The following is a 23,759-nucleotide window of genomic DNA, read 5'->3' as shown; positions in this document are numbered from 1 at the left end:
AGGCCAATGCACAACCACTGACTATCTTCCTTCATCTTATCAAGTTGCATACTTTCTGACATGTATTCTCTGCAAATCTCAAAGATTGATAAAAATATCCTAAGCCCCACTTTTTCTCTAATTGTCTATTTCTAGTTGACTATGGCCTGAGATTTTTCCCTGTCTCTCTAATTATAAAATACTAAGAAAATCTCAAATTTACACCTTTCTCAGGTTCCTGAACATGGATATAAAATGTTGGCAAATGTTGCCCATTTTCTCACTATTCAGTTATCAAATATTGATGTGAAACACTCAGATTTTACCTCGTATCAACAACTGATATAAAATCCCTCTGATGTTTCACTTTCCTCTCTAAACCTATTTAATACCCATCAAATCCAGAGGCCTCCCCTGTTTGGGGATCAGTGTTCCCAGCTGGTAACAGGAGAGTTGGCTGGACCCTTTTCTTTTCTCCAGCTGGCACTGGGTGAGGAGGTCACTGTGAGTGCAGCATGGGTCCAGAAGTATCCCAAAGCCATGGCAAAGGGTCTGTGTGGGGGTTGCTTCCCGCAGTGCTAAGATGTAGCTAGTGACAGGGCATGGCCTTTCTTGCCTCCAGGCCTTCCATTCTCCTGTTAAAGAAGCACCCCCCAGGGATCCCTCTGCTTGTGTGACTGGCCAGCAGGGGGCAGTGATAACTTTCTATCCACTTAGCAGACACAGTGAGGTAACACTGTTGCTGTGGTAGGGGATGGGGTGTCTGTGGGGAGATTGCAGCTGAAGGCTGCAAGGGGGCTTGTGGGAGGGGGAGGCCTCTGGGTGACTGGGCAGGGGGTACCCTAATCAAATTGGTGGGTTCTGGAGGTTCGGGGGGGGGGGTTTCTCGATGTGCCCAGCCCTGAGGCTATAGGTCCTGGAGGTGGGTATCGCTGGGGACTTGTGGTGCAGAACAGTGAGGGTGGGCGTCTCCTGGGGAGGTGGGGCAGGGGGTTAGAGGGAGCCTGGTGCTGTGCCAGGGGCTCAGTCATGCCCAATGCACAGAACTGGGTGGGGGAGTCCAGGCGCTAGGTCGGGATGCCGGCAAGCAGAGGGAGAGGTCCTGTTGTAAAGCATCAGGGGGTCCCAGGCAAACGGCGTGGCAGATCCTGCTGGAGGACAGGTGGGGGTCCTAGGCAGACAGTAGGGGAATCCTGGGCAGGCAGTGAGGGACTGAATTCCCAGTGAGGTGGTCCCCTGGGGGCGTAGTCCCTGGCTGTTGGGGGCTCTTGGTAGGGGAACCCTTTAGGATTCCAGGCTGCCAGTGATGGTCTGGTGGCGGTTCTCTGGCCAGTGGGGTGCTGAGGGGTATCTGGAGTCCCTGTTCAGGGATTTTAGGGTTGGATCCCAGGGAATATCTGGTGGGACCCTGACTGCGGGTCTGGGCTCTGGTACTGCTGGGGGTGTCTGGGGGTCCCTGGATGGAGGCTCTGGGGTTGCTACTAACCATGCTCTTCTCTCTGATCAGCTTGTGCCAGAATCCTGGCTCCAAGCACTGCCCAGCATTCCCCAGCCACGCCCAGTCACCATGATAACTTTCTATCCACTTATCAAACATCTTGAAAACTCCAGGACCTTCCAGTTCCATTGGGAAAATTTGTGCCCCGAGTCCTTATACTAGATCTGATGGGTGAGGCAGGTGGGAAGGGGGCTAGAAATGCCACACGATGGTCTCTTCCACAGCGTTCTGGACTCATTCTTTCTGAAATCTGGTTTCATTGAGACCATTGTTAATCCAGAGTCACTGCATGGAAAGACAAGGAGTGACTCCAGATGCACAGTGGGTAAATGAGATTGCAATTCTCCCTGTGAGGAGGGGCTCTCATTAGCTGCTCTCCCAGAGAGCTAAAGGAGGGAAGCTGCTCAAACGCTCTGTCCCTCTCTGCTCAGGATATTGGGGTTCAGCTTCCTGGGTCAGATGCTGCAGCCTCCATTGTGATCTGGGAGACCAGGCTTAGCAGCTGCTGCTCCCCCAGTGGGGTTCTGTGCTGGGAGTGACCTTAATTAAAGCTTTTTCTCTGCCCGCCCAGGGGATGACTTTCTCCAGCTGTACTAGCCCCTTGGGGCAGCCCTGGGCCCTGTTAATACAAATTCTGAGCCAGAGTCTCCAGGTAACTGAAAGACCTCAGGGAAAGTGCTGGGGACTGGCAAGAAAGTGACTCTGCACAAACAGCCCCTCGTCATTTCTCCTCCCATTAGCAATTGCCAGGAGAAAATCCAGCCATGGGAGAGCAAAGCCCCCAGGAATGGGACTTTCCCAGCCAGAGGAGCAGGGAGAGAGGACAGGGGAAGGAGAGACTGAAAGGGGCAGTGGGAGAAATGAGTGGGGGAGAGATTTCCAGCTCTCTAGTCCACCCAGACACAGGTATTGCAGCATCCTGGGCAGAACACTTTCCAGTGAACAAAAAGGGCTCAGACAGAGGAAAAGCAGGTCCTGACTCCATATTCCCCTTGCTGGGTGTGACTGCCGTGGGTCAGTGTCCGAAGGAATCCCCACAGTGACTCCTTTGGTTCTGCTCTTTTCTAGCCTTGTGTTCAGAGACTTTGTTAGGGGGTGAGGGGAGGGAGAAGGAGGTTAAAAATGTGTCTGTGGGCTTAGCCTGACAGGAGGGGCCAGGTCTACACTGTAATAAAGAGATCAAGCATGTTCCCAGCACGGCAGAGTCTAGGATGTCTGTCTGGAAGGAAAGGGCCTGGGGAAATTGTGATGTGAAATTAACTAAAGCCTGTTCTGAAACCTCCACAACTGCCCTTCTCGCCCTGCCAGGGCTGCAGAATGACGTCCATGTTTTTCTCCAGCTCATCCCATCCTCCCATGACACAGGGAAGAGAAATGGCTGCAGTGGAGCCAGCCAGGTAGGGATTATTTTTTTGAGTGGGGGTTGATGGGTTCCTACAGGAGGGAGAGGGACAGCAAATACACCGGAGATGGGAGGTTTGCACAGTCTGGTTTGGAGGTTGGCGCGGGGCAGGAAATGCACAGGGTGGAGAAAGGGAGGGCAGGGGGTGACAAACCTGCTGGGAGTTGTTTAATAAGTGGCCTAGATTCTAGGAACAGACCCATAGGTTCGGAGGTGGAAATGCTCTAGTTTGTGGAGCAGAAAATAACCAACTACATGGGGCTGGGAAAACTGACCAGACTCATAGTGCTGGAGCCTGACCTGACTAACCAGTGGCTGCTGTGAGATATGAAGGGATACCCACCAGTGAGGGTTAGGGGAGATTCCCCTCCCTTCATATCCAGCTCCTCACAATGAGGAGGCTGTTGGGCTTCCTAGCAGAGATCTCTGTCTGGTCCCTGCTAGGGCCTCCCTCTCCTCTATCAGTCTGTGGCTAGTAGGTATGTGATGGATCTGCTGGGAGAGATAAGGGACTCTCTCTTTGTCCCCTCACTCTGATGTTTCCTGGATGCTCTGAGCAGGGTGGAGGTGGGATCTTTGTTGACTGCAATCCACCTAGGGCTACCCTTTGATGGGCTGTGAATGGGGCAGCAGTATTGAGTGTTGGACTCTTGCTCTTTCAGGGCCGGTAACCTTCGAGGAGGTGGCTGTGTATTTCACCAGGGAGGAGTGGGCTCTGCTGGTCCCCACTCAAAGAGCCCTCTACTGGGATGTCATGCAGGAGAACTATGAGAATGTGACCTCACTGGGTAAGGGTTCCTGTCCCCTCGGTTCTTGGAAGTGGAAATGGAGAGTTAAGGTTTATGCCAGCCCCACAATGCCACCTCTGCTCTGCCAGTTTCAGCATCACCCCAATATGCCAGTGACACACACACGACCACAGACCCTCCCCTGCTGCAGAATACTTTGGAACAGAGCACAGGAGCCATATCACACAGTGTCAAATATCTCCTGTTTGCTCAAGTAAAACTGAGGGTTAAGTGCAGCATAATCAACAGAAGCTTCCTAGGGGTCACCAGATGAAATTAATAGGCAGCAGGTTTAAAGAAAATAAAAAGAAGTTGTTCTTCACGCAGCGCACAGTCAAGTTGTGGAACTCCTTACCTGAGGAGGTTGTGAAGGCTAGGACTGTAACAGCTTTTAAAAGAGAACTGGATAAATTAATGGAGGTTAAGTCCATCAATGGCTATTAGCCAGGATGGGTAAGGAATGGTGTCCCTAGCCTCTGTTTGTCAGAGGATGGAGATGGATGGCAGGAGAGAGATCACTTGATCATTGCCTGTTAGGTTCACTCCCTCGGGGGCACCTGGCATTGGCCACTGTCGGTAGAGAGGATACTGGGCTAGATGGGCCTTTGGATCTGACCCAGTATGGCCGTTCTTATTTTATGTATGTATGTGTGCATTTGGTGCAAGGAGCTCCTGGCCCTCGGAGACTGTGTGGAGGCTTTGGAGGCCAAGGTGTTGGAACTGGGGGAGCTAAGGGAGGCAGAGAAGTATGTTGATGAGGCTTTTCGGGACACATTAGAATTGTCCAAACTCTGGTCAGACAGCCCCCCGCACTATTGAGGAGGATGAAAGGCCCAGGGAATGAGAGCAGTCAACAGGAGCAGAGGGAAAGCTTCTCATAGTTGGGAGCCTCCTTCCAGATAGTGTTGGGGTAACCTCTTGCACTGAGGTTACTTCACCGGGGTGGGAACTCCAGTCATTAAGAAAAGGCAGCTGTTAGTGGGAGATTTGATCATTAGAAACAGGGATATCTGGGTTTGTGATGACCGGGAGAACTGTATGGTGACTTGCCTGCCTGGTGCGAAGGTTGCGAATTTCTCAAGGCATCTAGATAGATTTATGTGTAGTGCTGGGGAGGAGCCAGTGGTCATGGTACATGTAGATACCAATGACATAGGGAAGGGTAGGTGAGACCTCCTGGAGGCCAAATTTAGTCCGCTAGGAAAGAGACTGAAATCCAGGACGTTTATGATGGCATTCTCAGAAATGCTTCCAGTTCCACATAAAGGGCCAAGTAGGCAGGCAGAGCTTCAGAGTCTCAATGCATGGATGAGATGATGGTGTAGAGAGATGGGATTTAGATTTATTAGGAACTGGGGAAACTTTGGGGATGGGGGAGCCTATACAGGAAGGATGGGCTCCACCTAAACCAAAGTGGATCCAGACTGCTGGCACTTAACATTAAAAAGGTTGCAGAGCAGTTTTTAAACTAAGAGATGGGGGAAAGCCAATGGCTGCAGAGGAGCCCGTGGATCAGACAGAGACTTCTCTTAGAGGAGAGTGTAATGATAGAGATTTTTCTAGTTTTTAGTCAGGAAGAGAGGCTTTAAGAGGATAAAGTAGGGGCCAGATCAGACGAGAAACATTCACACACAAAAGAATCTAACACATCAGAAAAGGGCAGACAAATAAACAGGGAAAAGTTTTTAAAGTGCTTGTACACAAATGCTAGAACTGTAAATCATAAGATGGGTGAATTAGAGTGCCTGGTGTTTAAAAGAGACTGTTGACATAATAGGCATCACAGAAACCTGGTGGAGTGAGGACAATCAAAAGGACAATCATTCCAGGGTACAAAATATATCAGAAGGACAGAGCAGGTCATACTCGGGAGGTGGGGAGGGGAGTGGCAGTGTATGTTAAAGAAAATGTAGACTCAAATGAAGTAAAAATCTTAAATGAAATCGCATGTTCCATAGAATCTCTATGGATAGTAATTCCATGCTCTAATAAGAATATAACAATAAGGATCTATTATCGACCACCTATTAAAAGACAGTGATAGTGAGGATGAAATGTGAAGGGAGATTAGAGAGGCTGTCAAAATAAAGAACTCCATAATAGTGGGAGATTTCAGTTATCCCCATATTGACTGAGTCCATGTCAGCTCAGGACAAAATGCAGAGACAAAATTTCTCGATACTTGAAATGACTGTTTCTTGGAGCAGCTGGTACAAGAACCCGCAAGGGGAGAAGCAACTCTCCATTTAGTCCTGAGTGGAGCGCAGGATCTTGTCCAAGAGGTAACTATAACAGGACCGCTTGGAAATAGTGATCATAATCTAACAAAATTTAACATACCTGTGGTGGTAAGGACAGCTCAACACTGTGGCATTTAATTTCAGAAAGGAGAACTGTGCAAAAATGATGGGGTTAGTTCAACAGAAATTAAAAGGTACAGTGACTAGAGTAGCAAAGAATCCTGTGGCACCTTCTAGACTAACAGACGTTTTGGAGCATGAGCTTTCGTGGGTGAATACCCACTTCTTCAGATGCCTAGGGTGAAATCTCTGCAAGCTGCATAGACGCTTTTCAAAGACACAATATTAGAGGCTCAACTTAAATGTATACCCCAATTAAAAAACACAGCAAAAGAACTAAAAAGAGCCACTGTGGCTGGCTTAACCATGTAAAAGAAGCAGTGAGAGATAAAATGGCATCTTTTAAAAACTGGAAGTCAAATCCTAGTGAGGTGTATATAGAAGGGAGCATAAGTACTGCCAAATTAAGTGTAATAATGTAATAGGAAAAGCCAAAAAGAAGTTTGAGGAACAGCTAGCCAAAACCTCAGAAGGTAATAACAAAATGTTTTTTAAGTACATCAAAAGCAGGAAGCTTGCTAAACAACCAGTGGGGCCCCTGGACAATTGAGATACAAAAGGAGTCCTTAAAGACGATAAAGTCATTGCGGAGAAACTAAATGCATTCTTTGCTTCAGTCTTCACGGCTGAGAAGGTTAGGGAGATTCCCAAACCTTTTTTGGGTGACAAATCTGAGGAATTGCCACAGATTGAAGTGTCACTAGAGGAGGTTTTGGAACTAATTGATAAACTTAAGTGTAAGAAGTCACCGGAACCAGATGGTATTTACTCAAGAGTTCTGAAGGAACTCAAATGTGAAATTGGGGACTATTAGCTGTGGTTTGTAACCTGTCCTTTAAATCGGCTTCTGTACCCAATGACTGGAAGATTGCTAATGTAACGCCAATATTTCAAAAGGGCTCTAGAGGCGATCCTGGCAATTACAGACCGGTAAGTCTAACGTCTGTGCCAGGCAAATTAGTAGAAAGAGTAGAAAAGAATAAAATTGTCAGGCACATAGAAGAACAGAAATTATTGGGCAAAAGTCAACATGGTTTCTGTAAAGGGAAATCATGTCTTACTAATCTATTAGAGTTCTTTGAAGGTGTCATGAAACATGTGGACAAGGGAGATCCAGTGGACATAGTGTACTTAGATTTCCAGAAAACCTTTGACAAGGTCTCTCACCAAAGGCTCTTACATAAATTAAGTTATCATGGGATAAGAGGGAAGATCTCGTCATGAATTGAGAACTAAGTAAAAGACAGGGAACAAAGGGTAGGAATAAATGGTAAATTTTCCGAATAAAGAGGAGTAACTAGTGGTGTTCCCCAAGGGTCAGTCCTAGGACCAATCCTATTCAACTTATTCATAAATGATCTGGAGAAAGGGGTAAACAGTGAGGTGGCAAAGTTTGCAAATGATACTAAACTACTCAAGATAGTTAAGACCAAAGCAGACTGTGAAGAACTTCAAAAAGATCTCACAAAACTAAGTGATTGGGCAACAGAATGGCAAATGAAATTTCATGTGGATAAATGTAAAGTAATGCACATTGGAAAAAATAACCCCAAGTATATATACAATATGACAGGGGCTAATTTAGCTACAACTAATCAGGAAAAAGATCTTTTTGTCATTGTGTATAGTGATCTGAAGACATCCAGCAGTGTGCAGCGGAAGTCAAAAAAGCAAAGAGGATATTAGGAATTATTTTATAAGGGATAGACAATAATACAGAGAATATCTTATTGCCCTTATATAAATCAATGGAAATGACTAATTTAGACTCCATCATTTAATATGTTTATTTGGGATTATGTTTTCCAATGGGCTGCACTATGTGCTACCCTGACATCTAGTCTTGCTGATATCCTGCATTCAGTAATATCCCTGCCCTTCCTGTTCCCTTTCTCCACTGAGCCCCACTCTTATGTTTCCAGCTTCCCTGGGACTCTCTTTGTCTCTCTCTCTCTTTGTCTCTGGACCTGTCTGTCAGCAAGAAGCAGAGCCAGGGAGACTTGCCTTCTGTCTGGAGACTTCGATTTTTGGGACGTGGATTTACTTTCTATGTGTTTTAGGAGACTTTGAAATTGAGTGTCTGTGACATTAAGCACAGTACAATCTGGACTGTTGAACAGCTGTGTCCCCTCAGTTCCCCAGGCTGGGGTGCCTTTTACACTGCTTTACTGTGAGAGCAGCCACTCCTGGGCAGTTAACACGCACTCTCCAGCATGTATCTCGCTCCCAGCTTCACAGTATTGGGTGCTGCTAGTCAGTGACTCCTGAATGACAGTACCCACAGGAGAACCCCAGAAAATTCTCTGCTCCCAGACTTCCCCCAGAAATGTGCATCTTGTCCTGTCTAGCATGCTACTGAACAATGGGAGCTCATATGAAATCTGTTATTTCATCAATGGAAAGTGACATGCATCAGTGGTGTTATTCCAAATGGAGTTTTCAACGCGCTTTAATCCAACCACACTGGTTAGATAAAACAATAAACTAAGACTGTTCACTACTGAAAAAAAAAAAAGACTTTCAGTGACTACAAGTAATGAGGCAAAAAAGTCAGACTTGTTTACAAAAGAAATGCGAGAGAAAACACAAACTAATGTTTAACTTAACAAGCTAAACTGGATGTAAAACAAATGTTTCTCTCACCATGTGCTGAGACAGGCTGGCTTTCCTTTCAGCCAGGAATCCCTCTAACCTGTCACTGCTGCCCACATTCAGTTCTTCAGGAATTATCATGAGCGGAGGGAAGGGGGAGAGGGTGTCTCATGCATTTTCCTCACCTCTTTTTTATAATTCAGTCCTTTGTACTAGAAAGAAATTCAGTTCTCAGCTGAGTCATGGAGACAGGCTGTCGTAGATAAGAGCTTCAAGTGGTCCCTGTGATGGAATATAAATGTCTTCTTCACACCTTCCCCCTCCTGGAGAATGGCTGTTTGACCAGCTGTTTGCCTTGCTGTCTCTGAGGAACTTAGGGTTAGGGTTGCAACTTTTTCAGTAATATCATACCGTAAAATCTCATCACTTTACATACAATGTTGCTACACATTTTAAGGAGGATATTCAGTAGATTGTCTTTTCAAATGTTACCTCACAAGCCATACAGTGATAAATGAAGGGAAGGGGAGGGATCTCCCTTTTATAAACACCCAGCCAGCTAGATTGCTGTAAAATCCTTGTTGGTGTGACTTCTCTGCTTGCTTTACTTGTAAAGGGTTAACAAACCCACAGGTAAAAGAAAAGGAGTGGGCACCTGACCAAAAGAGCCAGTGGAAAGGCTAGAACTTTTTTAAATGGGACAATAACTTTCCCTTTGTCTATTGTTCTCCGGAGAAGGCGACACGGAGTAGCAATGCTGTGTATGGCTTGAAGCAGGTTTGAAAATTCATCTTCCATACCTAGAAGAAATGATTTGGACAGGGAATGTTTAGACAGACACAATCAGGTTTATATTTTTGATTTTGGATTTTGGAGCTCCTCTGTGCTATCCCAGATGCTTTTGTTTGCTTCTAAGCTTTAAGCTGAACCCCCAGGAAAGCTATTTTGGGTGCTTACAAAAATTGTTTCTTTTAAGATCTAGCCAAAGCCTAAGTTCCAGATGTATTGTTTTCCTTTTCAATTTTAATAAAATTTACCTCTTTTAAGAACAGGATTGGATTTTTGGTGTCCTAAGAGGTTTGTGCATGTTGTTGATTATCTAGTAGCCACAACTAATTTCCTGTTTTCTTTCTCAGCTCTTTCCCGAAGGGGAGGTGAAAGGGCTTGAGGGTACCCCAGAGGGAAGAATTCTCAAGTGCTCCTTCCTAGGTCCAAGGGTTTGGGGTTTTTTTTGCATTTGGGTGGTGGCAGCATTTACCAAACCAAGGTCAGAAAAAAGCTGTAACTTTGGGGGTTTAATACAAGCCTAGAGTTGAACAAATTAATTTTTAGAATCCTGTCGGGCTCCCACTTTCTGCACTCGGAGTGACAGAGTGGAGATTCAGCCCTGACACATACTATGAACAAAATTGATCCTAATATTCTAGAAGAGTGAACATAGGGGCAGAGACTTGCACAGTGTCTGTCTCTGTGTTCCCAACATATCTGTGGGTATTTCAGTCCCTCACAAGCAAGATGTTTGGCATCTTCAAACACCTGGGGAACCGGTCCTGGTAACTCACTGGTTTATTAAGTGACACTGTATGGAATTGAGAGACACTTTATATTATTATTTTATTATAAATACCAATATGATGAAATTGCAATGAATCGTGCTAGATACACCATGTAAGGTGTCAATGAAAATGTTATGATTTTCCTCATTTGTTAATCTTGTTTCTATCTTTGTATTGTGAGTTACAGATCTGCAGGGTATATCTGTATTCCAGACTTGTGTAGTGTTTCTGAGTGACACCCCCAGACATATTGGCATCAGCAGTGCCCAGCCTGTTCGATGGCCTATCCGGGGTCATCAGCTGTACAATGAACCCATTGAAAGGATCAAGGGGATACACCTATTGAGTCAGCAAGACACGCAGGGGTATGCCTGTGTACTGAGACCTCCAAGGCTTTTCCATGCCATGTGCTGTGAAGCCTGTGTTTTGGACACAGAAAGTAGAAGCCACTTGGCAAAAGGAATATAAAGGGTAGCTGCATCAGCTCCATTTTGTCTTCAATCCCTCTTCCTACCTCTGGAGCAATTTCTCTACACACTGAACCCTGGAACAAAGGACTGAATGATGTGGATGTGTACCAGAGAGCCTTTCAGACCAGAAACTCACTCATCTGGGGGGAGGGATAGCTCTGTGGTTTGAGCATTGGCCTGCTAAACCCAAAGTTGTGAGATCAATCCTTGAGGGTACCACTTAGGGAGCTGGGGCAAAAATTGGTCCTGTTAGTGAAGGCAGGGGGCTGGACTCCATGACCTTTCAAGGTCCTTTTCAGTTCTAGGAGATTGATATATCTCCAATTGTTACCTTTTTTACCAATACTGCCAAGAACCAGATATATAGATTTCTGAATGTATCTGACTGTTTTCCCATTTTAACAACTTCCTTTTTCTTTCCTTCTTTTATAATAAACCTTTAGTATAGATGCTTTCTTGCTTATAAACCTTTAGTTTAGACGCTAAGGGTTGGCTGACATCATAGTATTCTGAGTAAGATCCAAACCTATACAGACCTGGTAATGTGGCTGACTCTGAGGTCAGAGGAACACTTTGTTTATGTGAGCAGAGTTTTTAAATGACCTCTCACTGTGCCGGACCTAGGTGCTGACTGGGAGTCAGAGAACTGCAGTAAAGGGGGCCATGTCATGTCTTTTTTCAGTTTCTCGATAACCACTGTGGGGGATCAGAAGCACAGTTGGTGAATGACTGGTGAATTTAACTTCCGTGTTAACCCCCAGTTTTGGGAGCATCTGCTCTCCCTTTTTCAGCCTGCCCTGATCTTGGCATTTTCAGTGTGGACTGCCCCAGACACACTGGGTCACACTAAGCACTGAAGTTAAATTAATAGTGTTTTTTATGACACAGTCATATGAAATCAGCTGAACTCCTTTGTTTTCTTTCATCTGAGTAGGGTTTCCAGTTTCCAAACCTCCTATAATCTCCCAGCTGGAACAAGGGGAAGAGCCCTGGGTCCCAGACCTCCAGGGTTCAGAGGAAAGAGAGATCCAGAGAGTTCCCTGCACAGCTGAGGAAAGATTAAACCAACTCAGAATCTGTAAGTGCCTGAAGGAAACATCTCAGTTCCCCTACAATGCCCTTGGAAGGTTTCTCAGTTCATTATTGTCCCTAGCAGAGGTCATATCCTCAGGGTAAATATAGCTCATGGCTTCCTGTAGAACCTAGCAGACACCAGGCAGTAGCTTCCTCCTTTCCCTCTGTGAATTTGGATGGAGTGTGAGGGCCGAATTGATCCTCTCCTCTCTCCTGTTTAGGAGAAGAGTTTGGCGGAGTTCAGTTCTTGTTTTTATTTACCTCTCTCAAGCACTTGTTTTGTTTTGGCCTTCCCCTCTCTATCCCTGTCTGAGGTTTCTGTCTCTTGTCACAGCAGGTGATGCAATGGCATGTGAGAAAGAGGAGCAGAATTCTCAGCAGGAAAATGTTGAGCCAGTGGATAAACAAAGAGAATTATCGCAAAGCTCGAAAAGGAATGTGTCCAGGAGTCATGAGCAGGGAAAATGCTGTGAGATTCAGCACAGACCAGAAAGAGAGCAAGGAAACCAGCCAGAGGAGAAAAGGGGTAATTTTATTTCCTGTCGGGGAACTCGGAAGAGCATCAAGGAAACCACAACACAGCAGGAAATCCTCATGGGAAAGAGGAAAAATACATGCACTGAGTGTGGGAAAACCTTCGCTTGCAGCTCAGCCCTTTCTAAACATCAGAGAATCCACACAGGGGAGAGGCCCTATGAATGCCATGAGTGTGGGAAAAGCTTCACTAGCAGCTCAAACCTTTCTCAACATCAGAGAATCCACACCGGGGAGAGGCCCTATGTATGCAGTGCTTGTGGGAAAAGCTTCAATTGCAATTCAAGCCTTATTACCCATCTCAGAATCCACACAGGGGAGACGCCCTATGAATGCAGTGAGTGTGGGAAAAGCTTCACTCACAGCTTTCACCTTACCAGACATCAGAGAATCCACACAGGGGAGAAGCCCTATGAATGCCGTGAGTGTGAGAAAAGCTTCACTAGCAGCTCAAACCTTTCTCAACATCAGAGAATCCACACAGGGGAGAGGCCCTTTGAATGTTGTGAGTGTGGGAAAAGCTTCACTCACAACTCTCACCTTACTAGGCATCAGAGAATCCACACAGGAGAGAGGCCCTATGTATGCAATGAGTGTGGGAAAACCTTCACTCTCAGCTCACATCTTCTTACCCATCTCAGAATCCACACAGGGGAGAGGCCGTATGTATGCAGTGAGTGTGGGAAAAACTTCCTTCACTGCCAGCAGCTTAATAGACATCAGAGAATCCACACAGGAGAGCGGCCCTATGTATGCAGTGAGTGTGGGAAAACCTTCAATCACAGCTCAAACCTTCTTACCCATCTCAGAATCCACACAGGGGAGAGGCCCTATAAATGCAGTGATTGTGGGAAAAAATTCCTTCACCGCCAGCAGCTTATTAGCCATCAGAGAATCCACACAGGTATGAGACCCAATGGAAGCAGTGAGTGTGGGAAAACCTTGTCTTGCCACTGAGCCCATGTGAGCCCTCAGAGTATCTGCAAGGGGGATCAACACCATAAAACCCTCTAGGGCTATCAATACTTTAATACTTTCCTGATTTCCACATAGTAACTTGTAAAAGCTGTTTGAAGCACCGATATCCCTCAGCTTGTCCGGATGAGTGAGTGGCCCATTTTTGCATTTTGCAGTTTGACTTCTTTGAGGTGGATTCATTTGTCCTTGCTATCAACTCCATTCTCCCATGAGTAATTCTAGTGTGCCCTTCCTATCAGGAACCAGAGAGTATCACATTTATACCATTCCTCCTATTGCAAAGTTCTTGTTAGAGTCACCAGTGATACAGATTGTATCATTGCCAATTGTTCTCATGTTGTGCTGAAGAGCAGCTATAATGGGAACTTTTCATATTAGATTTAAATGAAGAGGAGCAGGGGCAGGAAAAAAGTGTCATTTCAGCCTCTGTGGTACTGGAAGGAGATGTAAAAAGCGACAGAGTCCTGTGGCAGCTTACAGACTAAAATACATATTGGAGCATAAGCAGTATACAAAAACTTGTAGAAGAACACTTCAATCTCCCTGGACGCACAAGAGCAGACTTAAAAGTAGCCATCCTGCAGCAAAAATACTTCAGGGCCAGACTTCAACGAGAAACTGCTGAGCTTCAGTTCATTTGGAAATTTGACACTACCAGCTCAGGATTAAACAGACTGTGAATGGCTAGCCAGCTACAGAAGCAGTTTCTCCTCCGTTGCTGTTCACACCTCAGCTGCTAGAAGAGGGCCCCATCCTCCCTGATTTAACTAACCTTGTTATCTCTAGCCTGATTCTTGCTTGCATATTTATACCCGCCTCTGGAAATTTCCACTACTTGCATCTGACAAAGTGGGATTCACCCACGAAAGATTATGCACCAATATGACTGTTAGTCTACAAGGTGCTACAGGACTCTTTGTCACGTTTTACAGATCCAAACTAACACAGCTACCCCTCTGATACTTGGAAGGAGATGGGGTGACTCAGAGATTCCCTCCCTCCCCATCATGGCAGAACTGTTACATTTTGTCTGAGCCAGGCAGAGTTTATCGTCATCACATTCTACCCCTCCACTTCTCAAAGTATCATGTGATGAAGTGTTCTCAGTTGTCTGTGCTTTGACTTATTTAATCCTATACCGGAGTTGCTATGACTGGAGATGAAAGTATCAAAGACCAAGAAGGGGAATTCAAATGGATCCTAAATGCCGTGTGATCATTTCGAGTTTAAATCTCAGGTTCCATCTATTGGTCAAGCCAATTCTGGCAAGGTGGCTGCTTTTTCCTCATTATGGGAATGCTAGGATAACATAACTGACTATTGAGACAGTGCTCAATGAAATCTGTTTGAATGGATCAGAGGAGAATGTGATGGGAGAATCTCTTGTCCTGATTCTAAATAATTAGATGTAACCTGCTCTGGAATTTCAATTTACACTTTTAATTGTCATGTATTCTCTCTCTCTCTGTGATCTGGATTTCTATCTTTCTTGATGGCTATGTGGTCACACAATTAGATATTAGTTCAGCTCAGATTTATTGGAGAATTTAAGACAAATGACCATTTGCTGAAGTCATCATTTCTCACTTCAGCTTTGCTTTTTCCCCATCCTTCCATGATGATATGGAGAAAGTTCAAGGGCAGTTCTGTCAATAGGAGAGAACTTTCCAATTTACTGGCCATGCTAACAAAGACACAGCAGTGAGTTAAAGTCTCCACTTGGAAATAGTGAACAACAGCAGACCCCGACTAACTGAAGGAAGTGCATATGACCACAGTGTAGTTCAATTGTTTAAATCAATATTGTCTCAGATGGCTATGTTGGCAGACGAAGGCCTCCTGCTGATGTAGCACTATCTACACTGGGGATTAGAGATGTGTAACTACGTTGCTAAGCTGTGTTGATTTTTCACACCCCTGAGCAATAATTATACCGATAAATGTCTTTAGTGTAGACCAGACAGTTTTCTCTTGTGTTTTCTGCATTTGTATCACTTCTCCCCCTACTTTCTACTACTTTGAAAGATTTAAAGGGTGAAAAGAGAGGTATTTTTCCTCATGATGCTAACATTCCCACATAGGAGACCCCTTCCACCAACACGCATGGCAGAAGAACCGGAGAGATATGAACTCACAGAGGCGTTGGGACAAGCCACAACTTGAGCTAAGGTTCGGTTGTTGGCAATGGGGATTAAAAGATAACTAACATATGTGACCAGAATTTGTGATCTTTGAATATATTAGTGTTACTAGTGAAAATGAAATAATAGGTGATGTTATTGGTTAAAGAGTAAGAGACTAATTGTTTGATCTGAATTATTTTGAAAAACTGAAAGTTGTCTTGTTTTTTTTCTTTTTTTAGTTGTACGGGAAATGATGGTTAATCTTGAAAAGTTAATTTGATTTAATTTACCCCCTGTAGTGTAAGGAGTTCTGGTAGAAAACCTCACTCCAAAGGTTGCGGTGGGAGAATAGGTGTTAGAAAGAGTGTAGAAGAGAATATTGGGTCAGTACAGATTTTATTGTTTTGTATTTCAAATAGACCATATTTTGCTTAGCTTCAAAGTCAATTTCTATTAGGAGGAAAATTGCTCAAGGAGACAAGTTGTATAAGTTTTTACTCACTTACACTGTAAGCATCACTGACTTTCCCACTTCTCTAATTTGCAAAGGAAAAGCCTGACATCTGTCATAGGATGTGTCCAGCAGGTAGGAAAGCTGCAGTTGTCAACCATCAATAGCAAGGAAAAGGCAGAAGTCCATTGCCTTTCATATCTAAAAGCCATCTAGAGGCTAGTTACACTAAAGAGCTATGTTGACATGGCCATATCTCTCAGGGGCGTGAAAAATCCACTCCACTGAGAGAAGTAGTTAATGTGACCTAAGCCCCAGTGTAAACAGGGTTATGTTGTCAGAAGAATATTTCCAGTGTTTGAAGGGTAGACATAGCCTTAGACAGACTGATCCCCTCTGGGAAGCGAGTCATGACATCAATTCCAGTTTTGACCCATCTCCCTATATATGAGAAAGCTGCTAGTATGGAGGGCTGAGCCAGCTGTCCGTTCACCTGGTTCAGCTGAGGGAAAAGCTCTAATTACCCGTAGTCCAAAAACAGAGAGAAATGTTGAGTTCCAACCATTGTCATTTTAGTATTTTATTGTTCCTTTCTCTATTTTTTGTATTGGCCTTTCTGTTCTATCAGAGTGTGACTGTATAGCTCAGTGCATGTGTGATAAATGCTCTTTGGTGCCATTTGGCAGAGAGGTCAAAGTAATTCACAAAAAACTCCTGCCTCAGACCTGACAGACTCACACCTAATGTTCTGATTTTTATGATATTTATCCAGGAAGCATAGCAGTGAGATCTCTACTGAAAGCTTGTAGATTGTTACCCCTGATCACTGCAAGAGGTGTGTATGAGTCCTATTGAAGGAGTCATGTAAGTATATGGAACATTATGCCCATATGGTATTGTCATGAAAGTGAGTCAATCCAATCAAAGTTCTTGTTGGGAATGGCCTGTTCAAGTGGGAGGGAATTGTCATCCATCCCTTGCTAGCCAGTTATGAGATATGTTGCTGCATTGTCAACCTTTGCACCAGCCCAGAAAAGCCAATGGAAAACTATCAAAGACAAATTATAGACATCGAAACCCTGTGGAAGTGTAAACGACAATATGACAATGAGGAAATGGTCCTTTCTGTGAATATACACAAAAGACTGATTCATTTTATAAGAGAGTGGAGAGGAACACTGGGTCCATTCACCAAGGAGATCACTAATGACCAGTGGTGCTTCAAGAAAGGCAGAGCCTTGGCTCCTGGGGACTAGCAATCACTGCAACAGACTGTTACCTCAGACTTCAATCTACTTAGGTAGGAAAGGTAACTATTAAAAAGTGTAGGTTGCATTTTGTGATTTTGTTTTGTTGGTAACAGTTGGTTTCCATCATTCACGTTTGTTTGTTTAAATCTCTGTCCCTTGTTAAATAAATTTCCCTTTGTTCAATAACTGTGCTCAAGTGCTATGTGTGATCCAGTAGCAGTGGGCTACAGTAAAACTGGGAAGCTGGGATGTACCATTGCTTCGGGCAGAGAGGATCTGGGATTTTTCTGAGCCCTGGTCTACTCTAGGGAAGGGAATCAATCTAAGTTATGCAACTTCAGCTACATGAATAACGTAGCTGAAGTCGATGTACTTAGATCTACTTACCATGGTGTCTTCATCGCAGTGAGTCGACTGCTGCAGCTCCCCGGTAGACTCTGCCTGCGTCTCTCACCGAGCTGGAGTACAGTGGTTGACAGAAGAGTACTCGAGGATTGATATACTGCATCTACACTAGACGCGAAATATCGACCCCCAGCTGGATCGATCGCTACCCGCCAATTTGGCACATAGTATAGACATACCCTGAGTATCTAGTGGGTGGGGGGACACATTGAAGGAACTCAGGGGTTAAGGTGCCTTTATTGTCAACTGTCAAGGTTACTGTAGCTCAGAGGAGGGTGCTTCACTGCCTGACAGGCTGGTGAGTTTGGTCACTAACATCCAGCTGCCAAATTCAAAAGTCCCTGTTACTTGTGGCAGGTGGTCACAAGGAGACTCACGACCCTTAGCACCCTGGGAAGGGTCACAATGTGCATCTATGTTGATCGACACAGGGAAAGCTCCCTGTAGCATAAAACTCTGCCCTATGAAGTCATGGAACATGTGCTCTTCGCTCTGTGAAAGCACACAAGGAATCCAAGCACTGGAGTGTAGGGTTTGGGTCCAGAGGGACCTAGACAAATTGGAGGATTGGGCCAAAAGAAATCTGATGAGGCTCAACAAGGACAAGTGCAGATTCCTACACTTAGGATGAAAGATTCCTATGCCCCGCTACAGGCTGAGGACACTGGCTAAGTGGCAGTTCTGCAGAAAAGGACCTGGGGATTACCGTGGACAAGAAGCTGGATATGAGTCAATAATGTGCCCTTGTTGCCAGGAAGATTAATAGCATATTGGGCAGCATTAGTAGGAATGTTGGCAGCAGATCGAGGGAAGTGATTATTGCCTTCAGATGTGGCCATATCAGTGCCAAATAGGAGTACTGCATCCAGTTTTGGGCCCCCTGCTACAGAAAGGATGTGGACAAATTGGAGAGTGTTCAGCGGAGGGCAACAAAAATTATTAGGCGAGCTACGCATATGATTTATGAAGAGAAGGTGAGGGAACTAGAGTTATTTAGTCTGCAGAAGAGAAGAGTGAGGGGGGATTTGATAGCAGCCTTCAACTACCTGAGAGGAGGTTCCAAAGAGGATGGAGCTCAGCTGATCTCAGTGGTGGCAGATGACAGAACAAGGAGCAATGGTCTCAAGTTGCAGGGGGGAGGTCTAGGTTGAATAGTAGGAAAAACTTTTTCACTAGGAGGGCGGTGAAGCACTGGAATGGGTTCCCTAGGGAGGTGGTACAATCGCCATCCTTAGAGGTTTGTCAGGCCTGGCTTGACAGAGGGGGCTGCATTCCTGTGCCAAACAGTCACTAGGAGGCGGCAGACAAAAGCCTTTAAGATGAGGTGTCTATAGCTGTCAAAATATCCTCTCCCTCCTTCAGCTCACTGGCAGCCTGAATTTCTTCCTTATCCTACCAGAGTCTTGTCTGGACTCAGCACTATCCAGCCCCTCTGTATGTAGTGGGCAAAAACCACAAACGTTGTCTGTAAAACAAGCTGTCCCCTTCCTCCTTAGGGAAGATTTTTCTATGATTGAAGTTGAGCTTCAGTTCCCCTCTTGTAGGAGCAGGTTGAGTGCAGAGCCAGCTCCCAATGAGATCTGTTTTCACCTTTACCCCCTAACTCTGCTCCCAGCTGTCAGACAGCTTCCAGCCCATCCACCCTGATTACTAGCTCCATGGTCATGTGTAACCCCCTTTGCCAGGACATGGAGCCTGCAGGAAAGCTGCTCCTGCCAGCTGGGGTGGTGCTATAGTGGTGAGCATAGCTGCCTTCCAAACAGTTGACCTGGCATCAATTCCCAGCCAATGCAATAATGGCTTTTCTCTTTGGTTGGTTCCTTGTCTGGAAGTGGTTTAACTTCAGTCACATTGTGTTACAATCACATTATCAATAAAATGAAACAATAAATGTGTCAAAGCCCTGCAGGTCACACAGGAGGGAGGAATACAAGGGGCTGGAATGTGTCATCTGAGAAGACAGAACACTTGGAAACCTGCATCTCCTATCCCCTGACCTTCCGTGTTATGATTCCAGCTGTGTGCAGTGTTTGTATCATGTTCCTGCATGATGGGGAAATAAAGTTTTGAGTCAGTTTTTGCTCCTACAGATTCCTTTGCTGTTACAAATATATTGATATGAACAAAAGGGAAGCAAAAAAACAACAAAAAAACCCACCCAAATTGCACTACAGTTAGGGAAAGAGAAGATCGGGGTTATGGCAAACATTTCAAAATAAAAATTAATACTAAAAATGGGAGCCAGGAGAGAGAGATCGGGTATGTGGAGATCCCCTTGATATTTGAAACCTACAACTCCCCAGTTTTCTGAACACCTGTGATGAGCAAGATCGAGTTGGGACATCTTCAATCATTTATTGTCTCTCTGTGTTCTGTCTCTTTCTTCTCCCCCCATTATTCTTCTCCAATGTCTCTGCCTTTCTCCTCTTACTCCCTCTCCCCCTGCCTGTTCCCAGGAACTCACACTCTACAGCATTTAGGAAAAGCCAGTTTCATAGATTCATAGACTCTAGGACTGGAAGGGACCTCGAGAGGTCATCGAGTCCAGTCCCCTGCCCTCATGGCAGGACCAAATACTGTCTAGACCATCCCTGATAGATAGTTAAATATTTTACTGGCTGCAGCCACAAAGCGAGAAAACTTACACTTCTGGTTCAAAGTCAGTGCACACACATAAGAATCAAAGGGCTTTTAATTCCTTAGGTTCTGCCACCATATGCTGCTTCTATTTCATTTCAATCTTATCCCAAGATTTCTCATTGTGCACAGCAACATTAGACCCTTGGGAGAGAGTGGAGCAGAGGCTGCATTAATTTAACCTACAAAGCCCAAAGAAATAGAAATGTAGATTAGATTAGAATAGAAATGTACTCTCCAGGTTCCTCCAGCCCAGGGGTTGGCAACCTTTCAGAAGTGGTGTGCCAAGTCTTCATTTATTCACTCTAATGTAAGGTTTTGTGTGCCGGTAATACATTTTAATGTTTTTTGGAAGGTCTCTCTCTACAAGTCTGTATATTATATAACTAAAGTAGTGTATTGTAAAATAAACAAGGTTTTCAAAATGTTTAAGAAGCTTCATTTAAAATTAAATTAAAATGTTGATCTTACACCGCTGGCCCGCTCAGCCTGCTGCTGGTCTGGGGTTCTGTTCATCTAGGCTGGCAGTGGGCTGAGGGGCCTGCGGCCAGGACCCCAGCTAGGAAGGGTCTGTCAGCCAGAACCCCACACCGGCAGCGGGCTGTGCGGGGCTGGCAGCCAGGACCCCAGACTCAGCCCACTGCCGCCCAGGGGTTCCATCCGCTGGCTCCTGCCAGCCAGGATCCCGGCTGCCGGACCCGCTCAGCCTGCTGCCGGTCTGGGGTCCCGGCCCTGCCCACATACAGTGGGTACCTACCTTCTACCTGGTTCTGGCCCATTCTCTTCCTCTCTCTGCACTGAGCTGAGGGTGGGAGTGGACCGAAAAAAGGGCTGGGGATGAAGGGTCTGGCCGGAGCTAGAATGAGGGAGGAGGCTCAGGGTTGAGGAAGAAGGTTTGGGTGTGGGGGCACTTATCTGGTCATCTCCCATTTGGCGTGAGGGGTGCAGGTGGGAATGTATGTGAAGGGTGCAGGAGCTCCCATTTGGTGCTCAGGGTGGGGATGGGGATGTGCGGGGTGCATGGGATGTGGGGAGGCTGGGGATATGGGGGGTGCCAGAGTCAGGGTTGAGGGCATGGGGGAGTAGAGTGGTGAAGGAGTCAACAGAGGGCTGGGTGGTACAGGGCTCAGGGCAGGGGCCTGAGAGGTGTGTGGGGGGGTCAGGGCTCTGGGCAGAGGGCTGAGTGACTGCCTCCCCCAGAACCCACATCCCCCCTCTTCTTGTCCCAACTACCCCTTCCTGGGACCCCACTCCCTATCTAAGCCTCCCTGCCCCATGTCCCCTGACTGCTCCCCTAGGACCCTACCCCCTACCTGTCCCCTGACTGCCCCAACCCTTATCCACACCCCTACACCCAGACAGAACTCCCGGACTCCCATGCCTATCTAACCGCTCCCTGCCCCCTGACAGGACCCCCAGAACTCTGGACCCATACACCCCCCCCCCGCTCTCTGCCTGCCACAACCACTCTCTACACCCCTACCTCCTGACAGCCCCCCCAAACTCCCGACTCATCCAACCCCTCCCAGCTCCGTGTTCCCTGACCCCCCCCAGAGACCCCTAACTGTGCCCCCAGGACCCTCCTTGCTCCCTGTTCCCTGATTGCCTTGTCTCCTACCCATCTCCTAACAGACCCCAGACTCCCATGCCTCATCCACTCCTCCCGCTCCCTGACTGCCCCCTCCAGAGACCCCCACCCCAACCACCCTCTCCAGGATCCCACACCCCCATCCAACCCACCCTGCTCCCTGTCCCCTGATTGCCCCTCCCCGCTTATCCCAACCCCCCCCCAATCCCGGACCCCTTACTGCTCATTCGGAGCCCTGCTGCCGCGCATGCAGCCCCGCCCCTCAAAGTGCTGCGCGCAAGGTGGCAGGGTGCCGGATGAGCGGGGAGTGTCTTTCACTCCTTGCAGAGCCAAATGCTGCCCCACAGGAGTGAAGAGCCCTGGCCCCGAGAGCGCAGTGCACGCGGCAGCAGGGCTCTCGAGGAAGGCAGAGGAAGGGCCAGCAGGTTGCCACGCCAGCAGGATTTTTAATGACACACTGGAGTCCTGGCAGGCCCCAGCGTGCCATTAAAAATTGGCTCACGTGCCACCTTTGGCACGTGTGCCATAGGATGCCAATCCCTGCTCCAGCCCAACCTTCTGCTGATGCACCTCAATGCATGGCTATGAAGGGTTTGAAGCTTTCATTGCTTAAGTTCCAGGACACGGAGGGATTTCAGCTCCCCTTTGTTTAGAGGAAACCTTCACCCCACTAGCAACCAGGTTCTTGTCCATGGGATCACTGTAGGGGTCTGGGTCCCTGTTTGTTTATTCTCGCTATCTAGGAGAAGCCAGGGCGCCTCCTCAGAAATCCATGGCACACCCACATCTTGAATACTGCATGCAGATGTAGTCACCCCACCTGATAAAAGATATATTGTAATTGGAAAAGGTTCAGAAAAGGGCAACAAAAATGATTAGGGGTATGGAGCAGCTTTCATATGAAGAGTGATTAATACAATAGACTTTTCAGCTTGGAAAAGAGATGATAGAGGTCTATAAAACAATGATTGCGTTGGAGGAAAGTAAATAAGGAAGTGTTACTTACTCCTCTAGACACAAGAACTAGGGGGTCACCAAATGAAATGAAGAGGCAGTAGGTTTAAACTAAACAAAAGGAAATATTTCTTCACATAACACGCAGTGGAACCCTGGGGCACCTAGGATCGGCCACTGTAAGAAGACAGGATACTAGGCTGGATGGACCTTTGATCTGACCCAGTGTGGCCATTCTTATGTTGTGTACTTATAAACTGGGGTATATGAGCAGCCAGGGCCCTCTGTGGAGCTGCCGTTCTCCTTCTATGCTCTCATGTTTCATTGACTCCAGCCTTTTTTTCTATTCATCATCAGCATCATTGTAAACAAGCTGCCCTCACCTCCTGTCCCTTCCAAGAACCAGTGTCCCCTGTCTTGTGTAAATCACCGACCTCTCTCAGCACTGACTGCTCCTCCATGTCCTTGTCCCTCCCTCTGTGCTGATGGGACCCTTCTCTCCAGTCCTTCCTCATCAAGCAGCTCAGTGGATGGGAATCTTAGAGTCACCATGGTGCTTTAGGAGCAGAAACCCCCACAGAGCTTCCATGTGATTGGCACTTTGCCCTCACTGCTCAGGGAGATTGGCTGGGCCACATGTCAGCTGAGCATGAGCAAAGCAGCAGGGCTGAAAGGCAAATGTGGGGTATGAACCCAGGGCCTTATACATGCAAAGCAGGCACTGTACCACTGAGCCACATCCCCAAACAGACCTTCTTTGCTGACTGTTACACTCAGAGCTGCCTCTTTCCAACACATCCAGTGGCTTATAAGCTTGTTGCTGGTTCTTAGGGGTCACTTTGCAGCAGGGCCAGATTTGATGTGTGGGGCAGAGAGAGTGTGTGCGCCCTGGACTCAAGGTTAGCTCAAAAAAAAAAAGAAAAGAAAAAGGCAAGGGAAAAACTGCTGGCTGGGAGCTAAATATGCAGGACAATGGGTTGGGATTTTTCTACGCTCAGATTTGTTATGTAACTGGCAGTCTCCCAAATGATGGTCTGTTCCTTCCCTCAAAATGCCGGCTAAGCCTCTCCTTTTGAATTTAAAGCTCCATGAAAGGAAAAAAAATAACTAGGAAGAAACC

At 46.3% G+C, this 23,759-nt stretch overlaps 2 protein-coding genes across 5 annotated transcripts in view; one reads left to right on the top strand and one right to left on the bottom strand.

The window, feature by feature from the left end:
• Positions 1-16,670, top strand: part of LOC127036047 (zinc finger protein 436-like) — a 122,310-nt gene extending 105,640 nt beyond the window's left edge. For 3 of the 4 annotated variants that reach the window (XM_050926498.1, XM_050926499.1, XM_050926501.1), the window contains one exon: positions 12,054-16,670. In XM_050926498.1, coding sequence (XP_050782455.1) covers positions 12,054-13,210 — 1,157 coding nt within the window. In that variant the 3' untranslated portion in view covers positions 13,211-16,670. The remainder of the gene's footprint in view (positions 1-12,053) is intronic. The other variant, XM_050926500.1, reaches the window with a different exon arrangement.
• Positions 1-23,759, bottom strand: part of LOC127036049 (zinc finger protein 383-like) — a 103,137-nt gene that overhangs the window by 52,765 nt on the left and 26,613 nt on the right. The gene's annotated exons all lie outside the window — the stretch shown is intronic.

This window comes from Gopherus flavomarginatus, chromosome 17, assembly GCF_025201925.1.
Source record: "Gopherus flavomarginatus isolate rGopFla2 chromosome 17, rGopFla2.mat.asm, whole genome shotgun sequence".
Taxonomy (NCBI): Eukaryota; Metazoa; Chordata; order Testudines; family Testudinidae; genus Gopherus; species Gopherus flavomarginatus.
This window is presented reverse-complemented; position numbering and strand designations above follow the sequence as displayed.